Source organism: Saccostrea cucullata, unplaced genomic scaffold (genome assembly GCF_032062105.1).
Source record: "Saccostrea cucullata isolate Sc308-1 unplaced genomic scaffold, CSIRO_AGI_Scuc_v1 ctg2533, whole genome shotgun sequence".
NCBI lineage: Eukaryota > Metazoa > Mollusca > Bivalvia > Ostreida > Ostreidae > Saccostrea > Saccostrea cuccullata.
In genome coordinates, this window is record NW_026935423.1 from 35,888 (window position 1) to 55,240 (window position 19,353).

The following is a 19,353-nucleotide window of genomic DNA, read 5'->3' on the forward strand; positions in this document are numbered from 1 at the left end:
ATAAGAAAGTGCAGTGACCTTGACCCAAGATCTGTACTTCCTGTCCACGGCTCCAACGGAAGACCTACTCGTTGCTTTGCAACGAGCTCGGCTCTAGTTTTATGAATATTCTCATGAATGAACTGTACATATGGTCGTAATTTTCATCAATGGATGATACAAAATAATGCCTCATTTAAATGTTTTAAGGCGTTTTTTCATACACATTTAACATATTATTTACATGTACATGTTGAAATGATTGACCCAGAAATTCCGCGAGATTTGTAAACATTTCGGCTTTTTCACAAATGAGCGCACTAAAAACTATATCTCTTTCATGGTGTAAATAGAACGTATTAACAATAGTTACTTCGATTCATATGTCAACTGGATATACCCTATTGAACTTGAAATTAACGACAAAATAAAGACTGCCACTAACCAGTATAACAAACGAGATGACTTCATTCTTTCCATCGCCAATTTTCTTAAATATTTATGTAGGAATATCCCACTATCACTTACAATTAAATTGTGTTAACATCTCTTATTTTTAACGATACTCAATAGCAGGCTCCGAGTACGAACGGTTTAAACCGAGACAGGCTACTGACAGACAAGTTGATGTTATGGGGATTTAACACCCTCCTTTTTAAAGTCAGTATTTTGAATTTTAGCTGTACGTCGTATTTCATACCAATTTTTTAACCTTTCATGGTGTCTCATTCGGGACGGTAGTGAGTTCGCTCCGTGATCAGGAGGTCGTGAGTTCTCGGCTGCGACTGACCTAAGTTAATAAAAAAAATTGGGTAGGAACTGTTCCTTTGCTATGTGCTCAGCACTTTAAAGAGAAATTTGAGTGCCGAGTAAAGGTCAAAATTTGAAGCCCTTCAACGGTATGACGCCTCTATATGGGTGAAAAATTCTCAAATGGGACGTAAAACAACTTTTAATAAAACAATCAATTACACCACTTTTTGGTGAACCTGATCAACACATAGGCCCCACAGCGGATGGGACTGCCCAACGGGGAAATTCTTATTCCCCCGGAACAGCTGATCATTCATGATCTCGAGCAAATCATAAAGATGTTTTATATACTTTATTTGCATGAAATATACAAATAAAATACACAAATCAAGATTCGGATTTTTAATTAGATATGATTTTTATCCGATGAGTTGTGTGTTTTTAACCCCAAGCTTTGAATAAATTATTTTATCAATTTTTAGCTCACCTGAGCCGAAGGCTCAAGTGAGCTTTTCTGATCAAAATTTGTCCGTCGTCTGTCGTTGTTGTCGTCGTCGTAAACTTTTCACATTTTCATCTTCTTCTCAAGACCAAATGGGCCAATTTCAACCAAACTTGCCACAAAGTATCCTTAGGTGAAGGGGATTCAAGTTTGTTTAAATGAAGGGCCATGCCCTCTTCCAAGGGGAGATAATTATGAATTAGTGAAAAATTAATGGCATTTTTAAGAAATCTTCTTCTCAAGAACAACTTGGCCAAGAAAGATGAAACTCATGTGGAAGCATCCTCAGGTAATGTAGATTCAAATCTGTTCAAATCATGACCCCCGGGGGTAGGGTGGGGCCAAAATGGCCGATCAAGGTTTTACATAGGAAATATAGGAAAAATCTTTAAAAATCTTCTTCTCAAGAACCACAGGGCCAAGAAAGATGAAACTCATGTGGAAGCATCCTCAAGTAGTGTAGATTCAAATTTGTTCAAATCATGACCCCCGGCGGTAGGGTGGGGCCACAATGACCGATCAATATTTTACATAGGAGTATATAGGGAAAATCCTTAAAAATCTTCTTCTCAAGAACCACTGGGCCAGGAAAGATGAAACTCATGTGAAAGCATCCTCAGATAGTTTAGATTCAAGTTTGTTCAAATCATGACCCCTGGGGGTAGGGTGGGGCCACAATGGCTGATCAAAGTTTTACATAGGAGTATATAGGGAAAATCTTTAAAAATCTTCTTCTCAAGAACCACTGGTCCAGGAAGGATGAAACTCATGTGGAAGCATCCTCAGATAGTTTAGATTCAAGTTTGTTCAAATCATGACCCCTAGGGGTAGGGTGGGGCCACAATGGCTGATCAAAGTTTTACATAGGAGTATATAGAGAAAATCTTTTAAAACCTTCTTCTCAAAAACCACTGGACCAGGAAAATTGAAACTCATGTGGAAGCATCCTCAGATAGTGTAGATTCAAATTTATTCAAATCTTGACCCAAGGGGGTAGGGTGGGGCCACAATGGCTGATCAAAGTTTTACATAGGAGTATATAGGGAAAATCTTTAAAAATCTTCCCTTAAGAACCACTGGGCCAGGAAAGATGAAACTCATGTGGAAGCATCGTCAGGTAGTGTAGATTCAAGTTTGTTCAAATCATGACCCCCAGGGTAGGGTGGGGCCACAATGGTTGATCAAAGTTTTACATAGGAATAAAAATCGTCTTCTTAAGTACTTTAAAGCAATGATTAGTGATAGTATAGGAAGGAAATGTTTTTAAAAAATCTTTTTATCAAGAACAGCAAAATCATATGCTGTATTAATATGAAGGCATTCTAAAGTAGTAATAAATTCAAGTCCCCCCCCCCTTCCTTTTCAGTAAACTTTTCAGTTCTGATCTGATTTGTATTCTTTTCCTAGACAATTTGCTCAGGTGAGCGATGTGGCCCCTGGGCCTCTTGTTGTATAATAGTTAAGCTTTCTAATGTTAATCAGTTAATCATGAGGTAAAATATGGAGTAATACAATTCTTTTTCGACCTTAAATGGGGTAGAATACTTAAAACAAATCAGAAAGTAAAAGTCTTTTGTCGCTTTTTCATCATAGGGTATGTGTGGTTCCTGTTGGGCGTTTAGTGCTGTAAGTAATTATAATCGTACAAGTTAACTACGTTTAAATGAGACTTTTCTTAATACATATATAAAATTTCAACATATTTTAATTGAAGGCACTGATCACGAGTAATATATCAATTTGCTTTAACTGTTTTTAAATTAGTTTCTCATTTTATGTTAATTTAGCTTTACGTATTTTTCACAATCCTCGAATGAGTATTTTCCCTTAAGTTTATCAACTATGTTTTATTTTGGCTTTATAGACTGGTTCCCTTGAAGGACAACACTACCGTAAAACAGGCAATATGGTGTCCCTTAGTGAGCAACAGCTGGTGGACTGCTCCAGATTCTTTGGAAATGATGGTTGTAATGGCGGAAATATGATCAACGCATTTGAATACATCAAATCAGTAGGGGGGATTGAAACTGAGGAGGGTTACCCTTACAAACATAAAGTACAAATTTAAATTAGCATACAACTATTCAAAAAAAAGTAGTGATGAAAAATATTTGGGTGAAAATTCAACTTTAATAATATTACAGAAAGTCTCTATCCGTCATTTTGATTCTTATTTCATCTTGATATATTTATAGGATGGAGATTGTAAGTTTAATAAAAAGATGGTTGTGGCCAACGTCACTGGATGTGTTGTTATTGAAAGTGAAAGTGAGTCAGCTCTTAAGGTAGCTGTAGCTGAGGTTGGCCCTGTATCTGTAGGAATAAATGCACTTCCTTCTTTCATGGCATATGGGGGAGGTGAGACAGGTTTCTGTTTAGCAAATTTAGAAAGAAAGCATGCAGTGAGGGAATTTACCGTATATACTCGCCTATACGTCGTTTTGTTTTTGGAGTTAAATTTTGGTCTTAAACTCTATGTCCGACTTAAGAGACTCCGATCCTCAACCAGCAAGTACAACTCTTTAATATATAATTAAATTGAAAAAGTCTCAAAATGAAGCTTGAAAATTAAATCTTTTCAGGCAACAATTTTATTATATACCTCTCAATGTGCTTCATGGTTCTTTGAAGTTCTCAGAAAGGTCTAATTAAAATTCGAAATTTTTTACCCGTAAGAGCATTTTAAAAATACATATATCAAGAAATATAGATAGATACAACTGTTTATTAACATGATATGAAATTAGAAGTGATTGTGATTTTTGGAGCTTTACAATGTCAGGAGAATCTTTATACACTTTGCATTGTAAAGTGATCGATTGATTGATTGATTGTATATTGTTTAACGTCCCTCTCGAGAATTTTACATTCATATGGAGACGTCACCGATGCCGGTGAAGGGCTTCAAATTTAGACCTATACTCGGCACTTAGGGCCATTGAGCAGTGAGGGTTCTTTATCGTGCCGCGGGACCTACGTTTTTAAGGTCATATCCGAAAGACCTGATGCCGAGCGCTTGGCGAAGGAACAGTCGCTACCTATTTTTACGTCTTAGGTTTGAAGCGGCACCGGGAACGAGAATCGAACCCGGGCCTCCCGATCACGAAGCGAACGCTCTACCACTAAGCTACCGTGAACGGTGTAAAGTGATGGAAGTAAATAAAAGAAATTCAAGTACATTATATGTATACAAATTGTGGAAGCCTGGATACCTATGATTTTTATTTCTAAAATGTGTCAATTGATCAAATTTGAATTGAAAAATGCATAGCAAGTGTTTTTATTCACAATTCCTGAAAATATATTTGAGATTTATTAATTTTCTCTATATAATATGATTCACTTGAAAAATGAAGTCTGAAGATATATTATGGGTAAAAACATGTCACTTTGAAAATTCAGAGACATTTTTTAAGTCAAGGCTTGATTTTCAGATTCTGAGGATCGGAGTACCTTAAAGGCGAGACATTAAAAGATTGATTTTTTTTTCTAGAAGGCGAAATGTAGTTACTGTACTGGTATTTTATATTATATATAATTATGTGTGCATGCTTAGATTATAAAAAAGTACAAGTATTCATATATATTTAATTATTTTTTTTTTGTATCTTAAGTGTGAATTACTTGTTTGCTTTATGTTTTAAAATCAAATATTTCCATTTCCAAAGTTTTTTACTCTGTGATAACTGTTTGAAAGTTAGCGGAGTTTATTTTTCTTGATAATTCTACTGGAATGTAAATTAGGCAGGTCGATAGGCCAGGAGCTAAGGAGGCCTAATATGCATGCAAATCTTGTGCGCATCTGTCTCTGTGTCTGACGCTAAGGAGGACAAATATGCATGTAAATCTCGTGCGGCGGCCTTTGTTTTTGACGTCAGTTAGCGAGGACTACATGTATTGAAATTGGCATAGGAATCCTCGTGTAATTTAAATCTATGTCTACATTTCTAAAGTCTAAATCTACAATTTTATTTCAAAAGGAAATGGAAATATAAGGGATCACTGTCTAGTTAGTATAGTATGCCAGGTACATCAACGATAGTTGGAATCATGGAATAATTTATGCATAACGGGCTTCGCCCGTTATGCAAATTATCCCATGTTTCCCATTATCGTTGATACCCTGGCATACTATACTAACTAAACAGTGATTCCTTAAATATCAGTCATTTCGAAAAAAAAAAATTAGTTGAAACCATGTGTAAACACCGGTGGGTTTACTTGCAATTGTCAATCGATTGTGGCAAAAGCTGTACCGACTTATAAGCGAGTCAATGGCAAATACCTCCAAAATAACCCCAAAAAATACAATCAACTTATAGGCGAGTATGTACGGCAGTTTTCTAGAATATTATATAGATAATTATAATACCCTTTTCCATATCACATCTTGTATCAGCCCGAGACACCAATATCAGCCAGAGGGCCGAAGGCCCGAGGGCTGATATTGGTCGAGGGGCTGATACAGGATGTGATATGGAAAAGGGTATGTATTATTATGCCTATTACATACTTAGTAATAAAATACAGCATGCATTAAGTTGAGAAGAAATTAAGTAAATAATCATGCATGGACTTCTTACATACATGTACATGGTCTATTGTCTTATACAATTTGGGTTTGTTTCTACTTCTATTTCAATGCACTCGATCCGTAATTTGAAAATAATTTATTACATGTATTTGTAAATTAAGATTAACCTTATTTTCAAAATGTTAGAATTAAGAGAATATGAAACCACCAAAAATTTGATGATCACAAGTACTGTTTTTGTGGTTTAATTTACTGAGGGTATAATATTGACGTCACAATAGCCACATCAGCCCCGCAGGGCTGATATGAATTTGCAGGGCTGATAAAGGTTATCAGCCCCGCAAATCCATATCAGCCCTGCAGGGCTGATACGGCTATTGTGACGTCAGCCATATCGCATATGCAAAAAACCTGTATTTATTACTAAGTGTGTAATAAATAAATATAGCCCTTTGATGAGGTCGATCCATAAATATATCAACTTCACAGAAAAGTACGAATCATCCGAGTACGAAGTGCGAGGTCGATATGCTTTTCTTATGAGGTCAATATATTTATGGATTGACCTAATGAAAGGGCTATACATTTATTATATTATTTTTACATAGATTAACAATACACAATTTGAAAATAATGGGAACAAGGCACAAGTTTACTCTCTATAACTTTTAGAGACTAGAGATCAAAATATGAATTAAGCTGTTTAAAGTAATTGTGTTTCCTCTACATAAATGGAGTAATTTAGAGGATTTTACTTATTCAAAATACAACATTTATTCGTATCAGTTTTTGACAAACATATTCAATATGTTTTAATATAAAGTACATCCTAATTCATGGCATTGTTACGTCTCATCAATTACACAACATTAAAAATATAAATACAAGATGAAGTATATATTTTTTTCAGAAACATCAAGTCATATCATGTAATAATTTATAGCTATAATTGTGAAATCAGTACTATATTTTTCGTTTTACAGAATATTATAATCTTCATTTTAAGAAATATCAAGTCTATATGCATTTCAGATTCTATAAATAGTAACACAAGTCTTGATGCTGTTATATACTTAATCATGTGATCAAGTTTAAGCCAATCAGAGACCTGGGAATGAATAATAAAAATGATATAAAAAATATATTTCATACTTAATGTCTAGTTGTTCATGAGGTGAAGGTTGATAGATAAAATGTAATTTTATTTCAGATATTTGATTTCTTATGTACCTTTTTGTTTAAGGAATTTATGATGACCCAAATTGTACATCGGAGACGTTGAATCATGCAGTTTTAGTCATAGGATATGGGTATAATCTAACTAGAACAGATTACTGGATTATTAAGAACAGGTAAAAAGCTTTTACCTAGTGAATTTTGATATCAGCTCCGGGAGAAATAATTTTAAATCATGAAAAGTTAATTTAACTCTTTGTTTTGGTGCTTTTTATGTCTTTTGAATAATATGACAGACATATGGATACTGCTATATCTTGGCCCTATTTGCTTTTCTGTCTAAAAGTCACCAAAAGTGAGAGCTCTTTAATTCAAATCACGCTGATCTTCAAGAATAGATTACTGTAATTAGTTTAAACAGCCTGTGGAATTTTGATGGTCAATTGAAGGCCTCTTTAAAAATGTGATTACTTGCTCAAGTTCAATCTGTATGTACCAATCAATATTGAAAAGTATGCTTATTTTATATGTATTTATTTGTTTAGCTCTATTTATTTGATGTAACGTTAATTGTTTGTAACTGGTCACTTCAAGTGGATAAAGTTAGCTTTGAGTAACTGTCTACTAGTAACTAACGTAAAATGTTAATAATAAAGCTGACTACTACAAACTGGCTACTACATGTGAGTAAAACTAGCTATTAGTAGCTGGCCATGGAAACCAGAAACCGACTTAAGTACTGTTCCACGTAAGAATCAGGCAGGTAGTACTAAGTAGGCGGTAAAGTGAAAATCTGCAAATTCATTAAATCTGATTTTAATGTATTCTTTTGGGTCTAAAATGAATGGTAAGTAATGATTTTAGGAAGTCACTAAGCATACTCTACCATCATGCAAAGTTTTATAAAAATCGGAGACATCTCATGTGCCGCCCTCTGCCTGATTCTTACGTGGAATAGTATAAAAAAAATTGAGTAAAGGTGCGTAGTATTAGTGACTGGTTACATATTACAAATATCAATTTAAAGAAAAAAATTATTGAACGCATTCATTGTTTTTGTCTGAAAAACAATCTCTTTGCAATATTTTAGAATTAACTAGAATTGTTACACTATATGGACTTGTAAAACTAAAGATATTTCAACTAAAACTAGTTTTAATTGTAACGGGGACCGTTACAGATGTTCCCCAAACGCTCCCCAAATCCCTTTTTTGTGCCATTTTCCTGTAAGACATTTTTAAAATATGCTCAATATCAAAGGATTTCATATGAGAATTATTAAAGCTACAATACCAACTATATGTCATTTAACTCATTGCACGCTCACGCACGTGCATGCACATCCAAGATGATCATGGCATGTTGTCTAAACCATTAACATTTCTTTATGTCGTGAGAATCAATAAGAAAAATCATAAAAATATAAATGTTACCGTTTTTCAAATATATTGGTCATTTTGCGTATTGTGCGCGTGCACGTGCATGCATGCATGTCCTTGCATTCAATTAGGATATAAGCATAATGTAGTAATCCATCATACCTATCCATAATCTAAATTTCATCCCGTTCCATTGAGAACCAAGAAAGTTATAGGCATTTAAAGTTTCAGCCAATCAGATTGCAGCACATGTGCATGCCCCTAACAAAAATACTATAGTAAACTATAGTTAACTATAGTTTACTATAGTTAACTATAGTAAATCATATTTCAAAGTTTTCGCCAAAGTTTTTCAAAGTGTCAAAGTTTTTGTCAAAGTTTTTCAAAGTGTCAAAGTTTCCGCCAAAGTTTTTCAAAGTGTCAAAGTTTTCGCCAAAGTTTTTCAAAGTGTCAAAGTTTTCGTCAAAGTTTTTCAAAGTGTCAAAGTTTTCGCCAAAGTTTTTCAAAGAGTCAGTTTTTGCCAAAGTTTTTTAAAGTGTCAAAGTTTTTCAATATGTCAAAGTTTTCGCCAAAGTTTTTCAAAGAGTCAAAGTTTTTGCCAACGTTTTTCAAAGTGTTAAAGTTTTCGCCAAAGTTTTTCAAAGTGTCAAAGTTTTCGCCAAAGTTTTTCAAAGTGTCAAAGTTTTCCAAAGTGTCAAAGTTTTCGCTAAAGTTTTTCAATGTGTCAAAGTTTTTGTTAAAGATTTTTAAAGTGTCAAAGTTTTCAATAAAGTTTTTTTAAAGTGTCAAAGTATCCAAGTTTTCGATAAACTAATCAAAGTGTCAAAGTTTTCGATAAAGTTTTTCGAAGTGTTAAAGTTTTTAAATTTTAACTTTTACGAGAAGCACTGACTTTTACAGTCGACTATTTACTTGGACATTTAAACCTGTATCATCTACGAAGGTACAGATCGAATTGATAGTTTGTGTTGCGATTATTTTGCGGGTTTTACGATTTTTTATTATTGTATACACGACGACTAAATTTAATAAATATAATTTGTGAAAAAAAATGCCTAGGGTTGAATATCGGGAGGGGGGTTCCTGTCCACACGTACCTGCGCTTTGAAATTCCCGTTTTCGTTGAAATAAATGTTAAGCTAAACATTTTTACGTAAAAGAGCTTCCGCACTGTCCCCTTGGAGAAACACCGACATTCTACGAACGAACGAAACTCTCCCTAACTTCCCGTATCCCGATAGTTTTCTCGGGACCAGTAATTGCACCCATATAAAGTTTTAAAATCGAAAGAAATAAGTATAGGTGTAAAATAGAACGGATAGTGTTTTAACCACTTTGTAATTGAAAATTGCTCATGTCCAAAGTTTTGTAATCATCACTTACAATGTTTTGAAATCAAAGTACTCAGAAGTACAGAGAGCCGGGCTTATTTACAGAGTAGAATGGATTTCTTACATGAATCATGTTTATATTCTGATGAAAAAATCATTTTAAAACTATCAATATAAATGACAAGACACTGACAGTGAGTTTTTCAATCCTAGAATCAGAATTAATCTGGTACCGCAGCTGAATGTAAACAAACAGGCCAGTCTGGTTCCCTCTCCTGCTTTACATCGTATGTGTAGAGAACTACGGTAACACTGATTATCAAAAATCCTTACGCTAATGAACTATGTTCTTTGACTTATGAAGTTTTCAAAGTCATTACAGTACTACTAATGTTTGTTTTATATAGATAAAATTTCGTTTTATTTTTGTTGCTTTATTTAGCATTTGTATTATCTCAAAAGCGGTTGAGAGTAAGAACTATATTTTTGCACGTAACTTTAAAATGGCGACTATGGGGTCAACATCCTGCCTTGAACAGGATCACATAAGCCGGCAATTGCTCTTTGAGCAATAAGCCCGGCTAAAAACGAACAAATAGAAGAAAATACACAATAATACTTCAGACGGATTGGAAAACACGTTTGTCATGCGTCAGTGATTAAACGTTGACAAAGTACTCGTAGTGTGCGCCTTGTTCATATGTGGAAAGGTTACTTTTTACAGCTCGGAAAAGAAATAAATCCGTGCAATCAAATAAATAGGTAGTGCACTTTATAAAGTGCCTTGTAATGAGAGAGAGAGAGAGAGAGAGAGAGAGAGAGAGAGAGAGAGAGAGAGAGAGATTGTGTTTTTGAATTAAAATATCACTTCAAAGAAATAACCGAGCATTCAAGGTAGACAATATCTTCTTAGATTATGTATTAAATGGCGATCTTAACTAAATTATCTTGGGCTGTTTTTACCTTATATACTGAATTTATATGTAACAGGCCTGAAGCAAGCAATTTCAGTTGGGGGGGGGGGGGCACACAAAGTTTAGAGTCACTACCAAACAATTCCTTGGAAGCCAAAATGAAATATTTTTCTTCTATTGAGGGGACACAAGTATACAGTAGCTAAGTTTTCTATAATACTACATTGTTTATTTATCGACTTCTTTAAGGGGGGGGGGGGGGTTGCCTAGCCCCTTAACCCCGTTTCTATATACGACCGTGTGTACATGTATATCTGTTTATATGTGCTGATTATAAAAAAAAAGGCTGAAAACATGCATTTATGTGAGGTGGTGCATTTTTTTTTGTAAAGTTCTTTTCTTTGTCTTAAAGTTAGGCTCCACAATGTCATTGTTTGTTAACCATGCATTATTAGTTAACATATAAAATTAGAAGATACACTATGTAGTTTTGACCACACAGAGTTATTTTGACCGAAGGTCCAATATACATATAAAAACTATAATCGAAATTATAACTTGTTTCATTTGTAAGGAAAAATATATATATTCACCATCCTGTTAATCGTAAAACAAAAAAAAATAATAAAAATGAAAATAAAAAAAGAAAAAACGATTGGTTCAAGAATACCGACAATAATATATAAGGACTTTTAAAAGTGTGAATAATAAAGTATGAAAACGTAGTTGTTGTCACTTAGTTGTCATAGGCTCCTTAAAATGTATGTAGTACTACACACATATGCTTACATGTATCACAAGTGCTTGTAGACCAAACAACTTCCCCACCCCCACCCCCAATATACCGTCTAGTACATATTTACAATGTATTTCATATGAAAAATCCAAAAAGTACATAAAATTTACTTTTAGTTTTTAAAATAAATCTTGCCCGTAGTATCTCAAATCACCTCTGACTTTTTAACTGCAGGTATCAAATTTGTATGTTGTAAATTGTAAATGTTATTGATGAAAGAAAGCCAAAAAAATATATATTTTGACCCGGATGTATACTGTTCATTATACAATGTTTGTTCTGTTTTGTATATGTATAACTGTGATGATTTTGGACACTGTTCTGTATGCTCCACTGTGGGGTGAATAAATATTCTAAATTCTATAGTCCATGGGTTGGGGGAAAAGGGGGAGGGGCTTAGGTCCTATGATGGCATGCTAATATGGAACTTGCTCTCATATATCTTAAACTATGTCAAAGACACAGTTCACTAAACTTCCATTTTTGTGCCGACCCCCCCCCCCTCCCCGAAAGTTGGGGATATATTAATTTCGGTCTGCCCGTTCGTTTTATAATTCTGTCCGTCTGTAATACTTTTGTTTCGAGCAATACCTCAAGAAGCCTTTGAGCTTTTACAGTGAAATTAAAAAATAGCTTTGGGTCTGGGATGTTAAGGGGGGGGGGGGTGTCCAGTCCACTAGCACCCGTGAGAATTATAGATTTTTAAGATACATGTTTGTAAGAAGAAACTTTATCAACTGACAAATTACAAACGGGCATCCCCCTGGATTTATGATAACACCTGTGTATTAAAGCCGGATTAATTTTATTTTTCGCAGCATATGGTGTTTTAAACAAGAATTTCTTTAAAGTTTTTGGGTTTTTGCAATTTAATTTTAGACCATAACTCCTTATTGTCGATCCGACCGCCCTTCGTAAAGTACCCCTCCCCTTTCGACCACTACTAGATCCGCACATACTATTATTTTTTATTTCATGCCACAGAATGGCATCTTTTAAATTTTTTTTTCAAGTTAAGGAAATAAAACAAGTCAATGGTTAAAAGATATGGTGAAAATTGTTGGTTGGACAAAACATTAAGTTTCTGTTTAACCCCCAAACACCTTACGTCTTCATGGCTTGTGGGTTTAGACGCTGTCCTGAAGAAATTTAATGTAGTGGATTCCTAATTCTGATTGCTTCCTCTCTTAAACTTTTCACTTTTTTAAAACATTTTGCTTTCTAGACTCCTCCAGAAATTGAATTGCCTCCCAGAATAAGAATTTGAACAACATGGCCACTAATATTTAAGAACATAGCATATAAACCTGTTTTGTGCTCTTGCAATTCTTTGCTCTTCTCGGGTCTTTGCTGTTTATTCAAGTGCATCTTATTAATGTTAATTTGTTTTGAGGGTTTAAAGCAATGGCTTCAAGTTTCATTATCTGCTTGAATTTCAGTAAGTACAATATTTGATTTTTAAAATAATTATTTAGATCTTTTTACACAGTTTCATTTTCGCTCATTCTTCAAAACATAGGGTGACCTTTGAGTATTAAGCTTTTTTTCTGTTATACGTTTCTTTGAAACATTGTGAACTACCCCCAAAATTACACCCATCAAATTTGCTATGTGTCTTTAAGTCAATCAAACATAGTCAGTGATAATTTGTTGAATTTTCCTGAACAGTTCATTGGCTATTGTAAGTCCTTGTCGCAAGGACGGCACCCGTTTTTAACGCCAATTTTATTATTTTTGTTCATTGAAATCTTCCTGCTTATTTGTGTATAAAACAGACATTGGTTGCTGAATTTTCAGTAACAATTTCTTTGGGAGTCTTAAAAAGTTTTACAGCAGCTTTAATGAAGCGTTTAATTTCACTCCAGTTTACTAATTCTTTAACATTCATTTCTAATGCAGTGTCCCGAGTAGCCCCTGTTTTCAATCTTGCTACAATAAAACTATGTGATGAAAAGTTGTCATATAAACTGTTATCAATCCATCAAAGATTCAATATTGAGAGAAAGTCAAGCTTAATGTCATATGATTTCTATTTTACTTGTCATCGAGCTGATGGCATTATTTATTGAACACCCCTCGTATTATCATTTTAATTTTCACATTTACATATTAACATAAATAGATCATTTACCTGCTTAATCTTTTTAAAAAATGAAACCAATAACAAATCAATCAAACTCTAAAAAAGAAATTATTTTTGGGTGAGGCCAAAATTGATGCCAAAAATTTTTACAGAGGTCATATTTGAGGCCAGGCAAACTTTTAAGGCCTGGCCAAGATTTGGTTTGAAGCCAAATTAGAGGCCAAAATAGAGGCCAGGCCAACTTAGAGGCCAGACCAAGATTTGGTTTGAAGCCAAATTAGAGGCCAAAATAGAGGCCAGGCCAACGTAGAGGCCAGGCCAGGCCAAAGGGGCCAGGCCGGGTTTTATAGTATGTCGTTTAATACGCCAAACTCCAAGTAAATGGAATGGACCGTTCACAGTTATTTCTCACGAGGGCAGTGCTGTGAAGATTGATATTAATGGTAGAGCTACTTATCGAAACATCAACCATATGCGACCCTTTAATGGCACGTGACAATAATAGTTTTATTATTCCATCACTTATTGCTGAAGCTAAAGCACTTGACTCTTGGGAAAATGTTTAATCTCATGTTAAAACTATTGTCCATCTGTAAATTATAAATTCAAAGAGGGGAGGATTTAAATGTTTTAGAATTTAATAGAATTGTTCCTCTATCTGTTATAATTGCTTTGACATATAAGCAAAGTTAGCTCTCTGACTCTCTCGAGTTCAAAAACTTACTGACATTAATCTAAAAGTGAGTCACCCTTTAGTAATTTCCTGTTTCCAAGGCTCTAAAGACTTTAAAATATAAAATGATTTTGGTACAAAGACACTTTCTTACCGATAACCGATGTAGCAAGGCTGTACATATTTGTTCTTATTAGATAAACTATATAGAATATATTCCGGTGTTGTTTTTGATATATTATACATGTACTCTTATTTTTGTTTTGCTAGTTAAAATAAAATTAGAATTAAATGTTCTACTCTACATCTATTTGCTTCTTAAAACTATCGCTGTGTATGCATTTCAATGAGTCATATCTTAACATTATGTTAGTTTACCCATTCTTTTATCTACTAGTATTTCAAAGACATAAGCCAAACAGCCTTCTGCTTCTATTTTTTTAAATACTTATTTTAAAGGCATTTCCATCCTTATATGATGTCATAGGTTTTTGCAAATACTGTTATTAATTCAAATTCATGCCAAGTAGAACAATATCTTCTATAAAAATGTTTTTCAATAGGTGTAATAATAAATATTGTTAAGTAAAAGAAGTTTAAAAATTTTGATTTTCTTTTTTAATCAATTATTCAATCTTATAAAAAAAAAAAGTTTACTAGGGGCAATAACTCCTTCTCAGGTATCTTCATTCAGGCAATTTCTTTATTGTATTTCTTATGTAAAAAAGTTTCCCTGGTATTCACAATTCAAATGTATCTTAGAAGTAGTAAGTAAATTGTATTTTTGAACTTTCAGGATCAGAATTATGCATTTAAACCAGTTTGACATAATTTTTATCATATTGTTTACAAAAGATGTAAAAAATATATATATATATATATATATATATATATATATATATATATATATATATATATATATATATATTGACATACAATTTTGTTTATTTGTTTCTCCTAACCTAAATGGCTGTAAAGTGACATCACGAATGTTAGACATCCTCTGTCAGAGCAAGTTTAAAGGCCCCCGTTAGGTAATGGGTTGTCCAGTCTGGTTCTTTCTACCATGTCCTTTAGGTTCCTTGGGCGTCTGTATGCAGCCAATGGGGGGTTCCTTAAAGACCTCTGCCATTCGTTTGTTTGAATGGAGAATTAGTAGGTTCTTTTGAAGGATACCGCTAAGGTTCTTAAGGACGGGATGGAAGGTGGTTACCCTGCCGCTATTGTCTTTCTCCTTGTAGCGTAATAGGTTTTGATTCCTTTACTTTCGTCTCAAAATCAATAATTCCTATTCCTCCATTATTAACTTCACAAATGAGTGTATTTCTTTTAATGCGTTCACGATTTCCCCAGATAAAAGAATATATCAATCTGTTCAGTTTTTTAATAAAACCTATCCGGATTATCTAAAACATTAGCCGTGTATATGAGTTTTGATAAAATTAATGAATTTATTATCTGACATTTTCCAAAAAGTAGTAAGTTTCCGTTTTCTCCAGGAGTCTAGTATTTTTTCAAACTCTTTAAGTTTATTAAGCCAATTTTTTTTCATTATCATTTCCGATAAATATGCCTAAGCATCTTATTGCTTGACTGTTAATTTTTGTTTTGCAAAGTATGATTCCTGCTTAAATCTTTCTTTTAGTCGTCCTAAAAGAATGCACTCAGTTTTTGATATATTTAGCTTTGTACCAGAAACTTTACCAAAATTTTCTATCATTTTTAATGCATTTTCTAGTGATGCTTTATCTTGTAAAGGAAATGTGCTGTCATCAGCATGTTGAATACATTTGATTTCATTTTCAAGTGAATCGATGCTAAAACCTTTTATTTCTGCCGAAGAATTTATTTTTAAAGAAAGCACTTCCATGACAAAAAGGAATAAGAGCGCTGAAACAGGACATCCCTGTCTAATTCCCCTTTTCATTGAACATTGTCTGGAGAGCCATCCATTGTTTTTTATGTAAAAATATGGGTTATTATTTAATGTTTTTATCCATGTTATAAAATTGTGTCCGAACTTATATTTATGAAGAGTATTAATTAAAAAATCCCATTCCACTGAATCAAAAGCCTTGTGTAAATCTGCAAAAAGCAGAATCCCTTCCTTATTATTATTTTCACAATATTCTAAAATATCTAATATTAATCTAGCATTAGTACCTATGAACCGACCTTTAATGTACCCTGTCTGATTTTTGTTTATAATGTTATCTATAACACGTTTTAATCTTTCCGCTAACACGAAAGCTATGATTTTATAATCGGTATTAGTAAGACTAATTGGTCGATAATTTTCAAGCTAATCTATGGCATCTTTTTTATGTATAAGGGAAAGCACAGAGCATTTTTGTGTCTGTAATAATTCACCTTTTTCGAACGACGTTACTAAGGCATTGTAAAAGTATCTACTAATGTGTTTCCAAAACATTTTATAAAATTCTACTGGTAAACCGTCGATTCCGGGAGATTTATTTTGTTTCATTCGATATACTGCTTCTGAACATTCTTTTAGAGACGGATATTGATCGCAATTTATTTTTTCCTTCTCTGTAATTTTGTTAACGAAGTCAATATTATTTAAATAGCTATCGATGTCATCTTTTGGAATATGTACACTCGAGTACAGATTTTTATAAAATAAACAAAGCTGATTTAAAATGTCGTCAGTTTTATCATAGATCTGGTCGTCTTTTCTTATTGTACTTCTAACATTATGTGATTGATGTTTTTTTTTCAAGCCTTAGAAAATAAGAGGTATTCTTTTCACCTTCATCAATCCATTTAGCCCTCGATCGTATTTGAGCACCTCTAGATTTATACGTATTCATATAATTTGTCTAATTCGTCTTCTAGATCCTTTTTTGAATCATGTTGATTTGTGTATAGTGACTATTTTCTATCCTCTCGATATCTTTTTCAATATTTTGTATTCTACTTTTCAAAGATTTATTTTTTGGGTGCAGAATTTAATACTTATTTTCTTTATGTGTTTTTTTTATCAATTCTTATTTAGTGTGAGCATTATTTTCATTTTCTATGTCTTTTGGAAGTTGGATTAAAAAATCATTTATCAAGGAACAATAATTGGGATCTTGTAGAACAGAAGTATTTAATTTCCAATAGCCTTTTCCCCTATCGTTAAATGAAACGGAACATTTGAAAATTAATGAGAGATGATCGCTCATTCTATTTTTGTAAAAATATAATATCACATTTAATATCATTGAGCCAATCATATAATATTAATCTTTTGTCATAATTATTCAAACCTCTACAGTTAAATGAACAGAATTTGATATTTGCCATTGACTGAAGATTTACATCTGAAGGTAGTTGTCTAGGCCCTGTTGACTTTTTTTTGTTGGTGGAGCCTGACCTCTTCAGATGAGACCATGCGCTGCCTGGAGCTTTACGTAGCTTTTCTGCGAGTTTAATGATGATCTTTCCCATAATATTTTGACCTGGCCACGCCGCCGGTTTTGTGTGAAGGGTTTGAACGGCGTTTAATCCAGTGTATGGCACACCAAATTCACAAAAATGAGATAAACCTAGTTTCACAATTGATAAACTAGGTTTATCGACAGTAAACTATAGTTTACAAACCGTAAACTATTGTTAACGATTCGTTAAGTATAGTTTTCATCTGTAAAACCATATTTAACGGTCGTTAACTATAGTTTACGAATGCTTATCTAAGTTTATCTTTCTGAATAAAGCGTTAAGAATAGATTTTGTTGATAAACATAGATTCACGTTTGTAAACTATACTTTACAATCGTAAACTATAGTTAAGAGTTGTTAATCATAGTTTCACAAATCGTGAAACTATATTTATCAGATCGTTAACAATAGTTAACGGTTTGTAAACTATAGTTTACAAATCGTGAAGCTGTATTTATCAGATAATCTATGTTTTGCAATCGCAAATGATAGTTTTCGGTGTTAAGTATAGTTTACGGTTGTGAAACATAGATTATTGCGTTAACTATAGTTTACAGATGTAAAATATGGATTAACGTTGTTAACTACAGTTTACAGTCCGTAGACTATAGTTTACAACCGATAAACCTAGTTTATCGATTGTGAAACTATGATTATCTCATTTTTGTGAATTTGGCGTGCCATACCAGTGCCCCAGTATTGATCATACACAGAACGGGCAAAGAGCGCATCTTCAGTGGAAGAAGTAAGGAGATCTTTCATTTCATTACACTGTTGTAATTTTTCTGCTATAATTTCCTCCGTGACGGAAGGGGCATCCTGTAGCCATGAATCTGGTGCACGAATAGCTTTTCCAATGAACTTACACTCAAGAGGGGACTTAGCCTGGCGAATACGTTCTGCTGCCACAAGATCCCCAGAGCGCATTGCCTTGGTGAGTTGAAAAGCCTTCTCCGCTGACTTGAAATGCTCCCCAAAGACCTTCAGATCACAGGGGTAGAAGTTGGAAAGGGTATTTTTCTCCCCATCGAAAGCTACCACATTGGGGTTGTTTTGAGTGAACTGAGGACAAAACTCATCGCCTGGTGTATGGCCCTCGTTTTTACAGGCTGGATTTTATTTACAGGGTGCATTGTGGCACGCCTTGAAGAAATGCCCGGTCTCCCAACAATTTGTGCAGGTGGGGGCGTTTTTCAACGGTTTCTCCGCAATGAAATATCTTGCATTTGAGACCTGCACAATAACTGAAGCGTGGGAGGGCTTTGTTTGGTCCCAAAGGTTCAATATATACAAATCTGTTCCCATTGAGGACACTTGTCATTTTGCTGTTATTTGGGTTCCTAATTTTTTCATACTTAAGGTCACTTTTAGGATTGACCCCAAGCTTATGGAGCATCTCATAGATAGCAGAGTCATCGACAGATAGCGGAACACCACAGATCGTAATTTTTAACGTCTCACTTTCGGGATCCTCTACCCCCGTGGAATAAGGGTTCGAATCGTTTACTTGAATGTGCTGATTGATTAAGTCAAACCCTTCTATGAGGATTTTGTCTCTGCTATCTTTATCGCTGACATATATCCTCCAGAGGTCACGGTCTAATTGCACGCATTTTACCAAGTCGCCTATACAATGCATCACTGCTTCTAAAAACGCAAAATTTGTAATCCTTTCATTAGGTAATTTTGGCAGTTTACTGTCTTTAAGGTACACAGGTTTCAATAATTGTGCCATGTTTTCTTTTTTAAGACAGGGTATCGACAATACTCCGGCAGCTCAGAGAAGTTA

At 33.9% G+C, this 19,353-nt stretch overlaps 1 protein-coding gene across 1 annotated transcript in view; it reads left to right on the forward strand.

Annotated features, from left to right (window-relative positions):
- The window catches only part of LOC134242793 (procathepsin L-like), a 57,981-nt gene that overhangs the window by 33,289 nt on the left and 5,339 nt on the right, over nt 1-19,353 (forward strand). The window contains exons 5-8 of the mRNA XM_062724926.1: nt 2,828-2,860; nt 3,099-3,290; nt 3,430-3,592; nt 7,012-7,120. Coding sequence (XP_062580910.1) covers nt 2,828-2,860; nt 3,099-3,290; nt 3,430-3,592; nt 7,012-7,120 — 497 coding nt within the window. The remainder of the gene's footprint in view (nt 1-2,827; nt 2,861-3,098; nt 3,291-3,429; nt 3,593-7,011; nt 7,121-19,353) is intronic.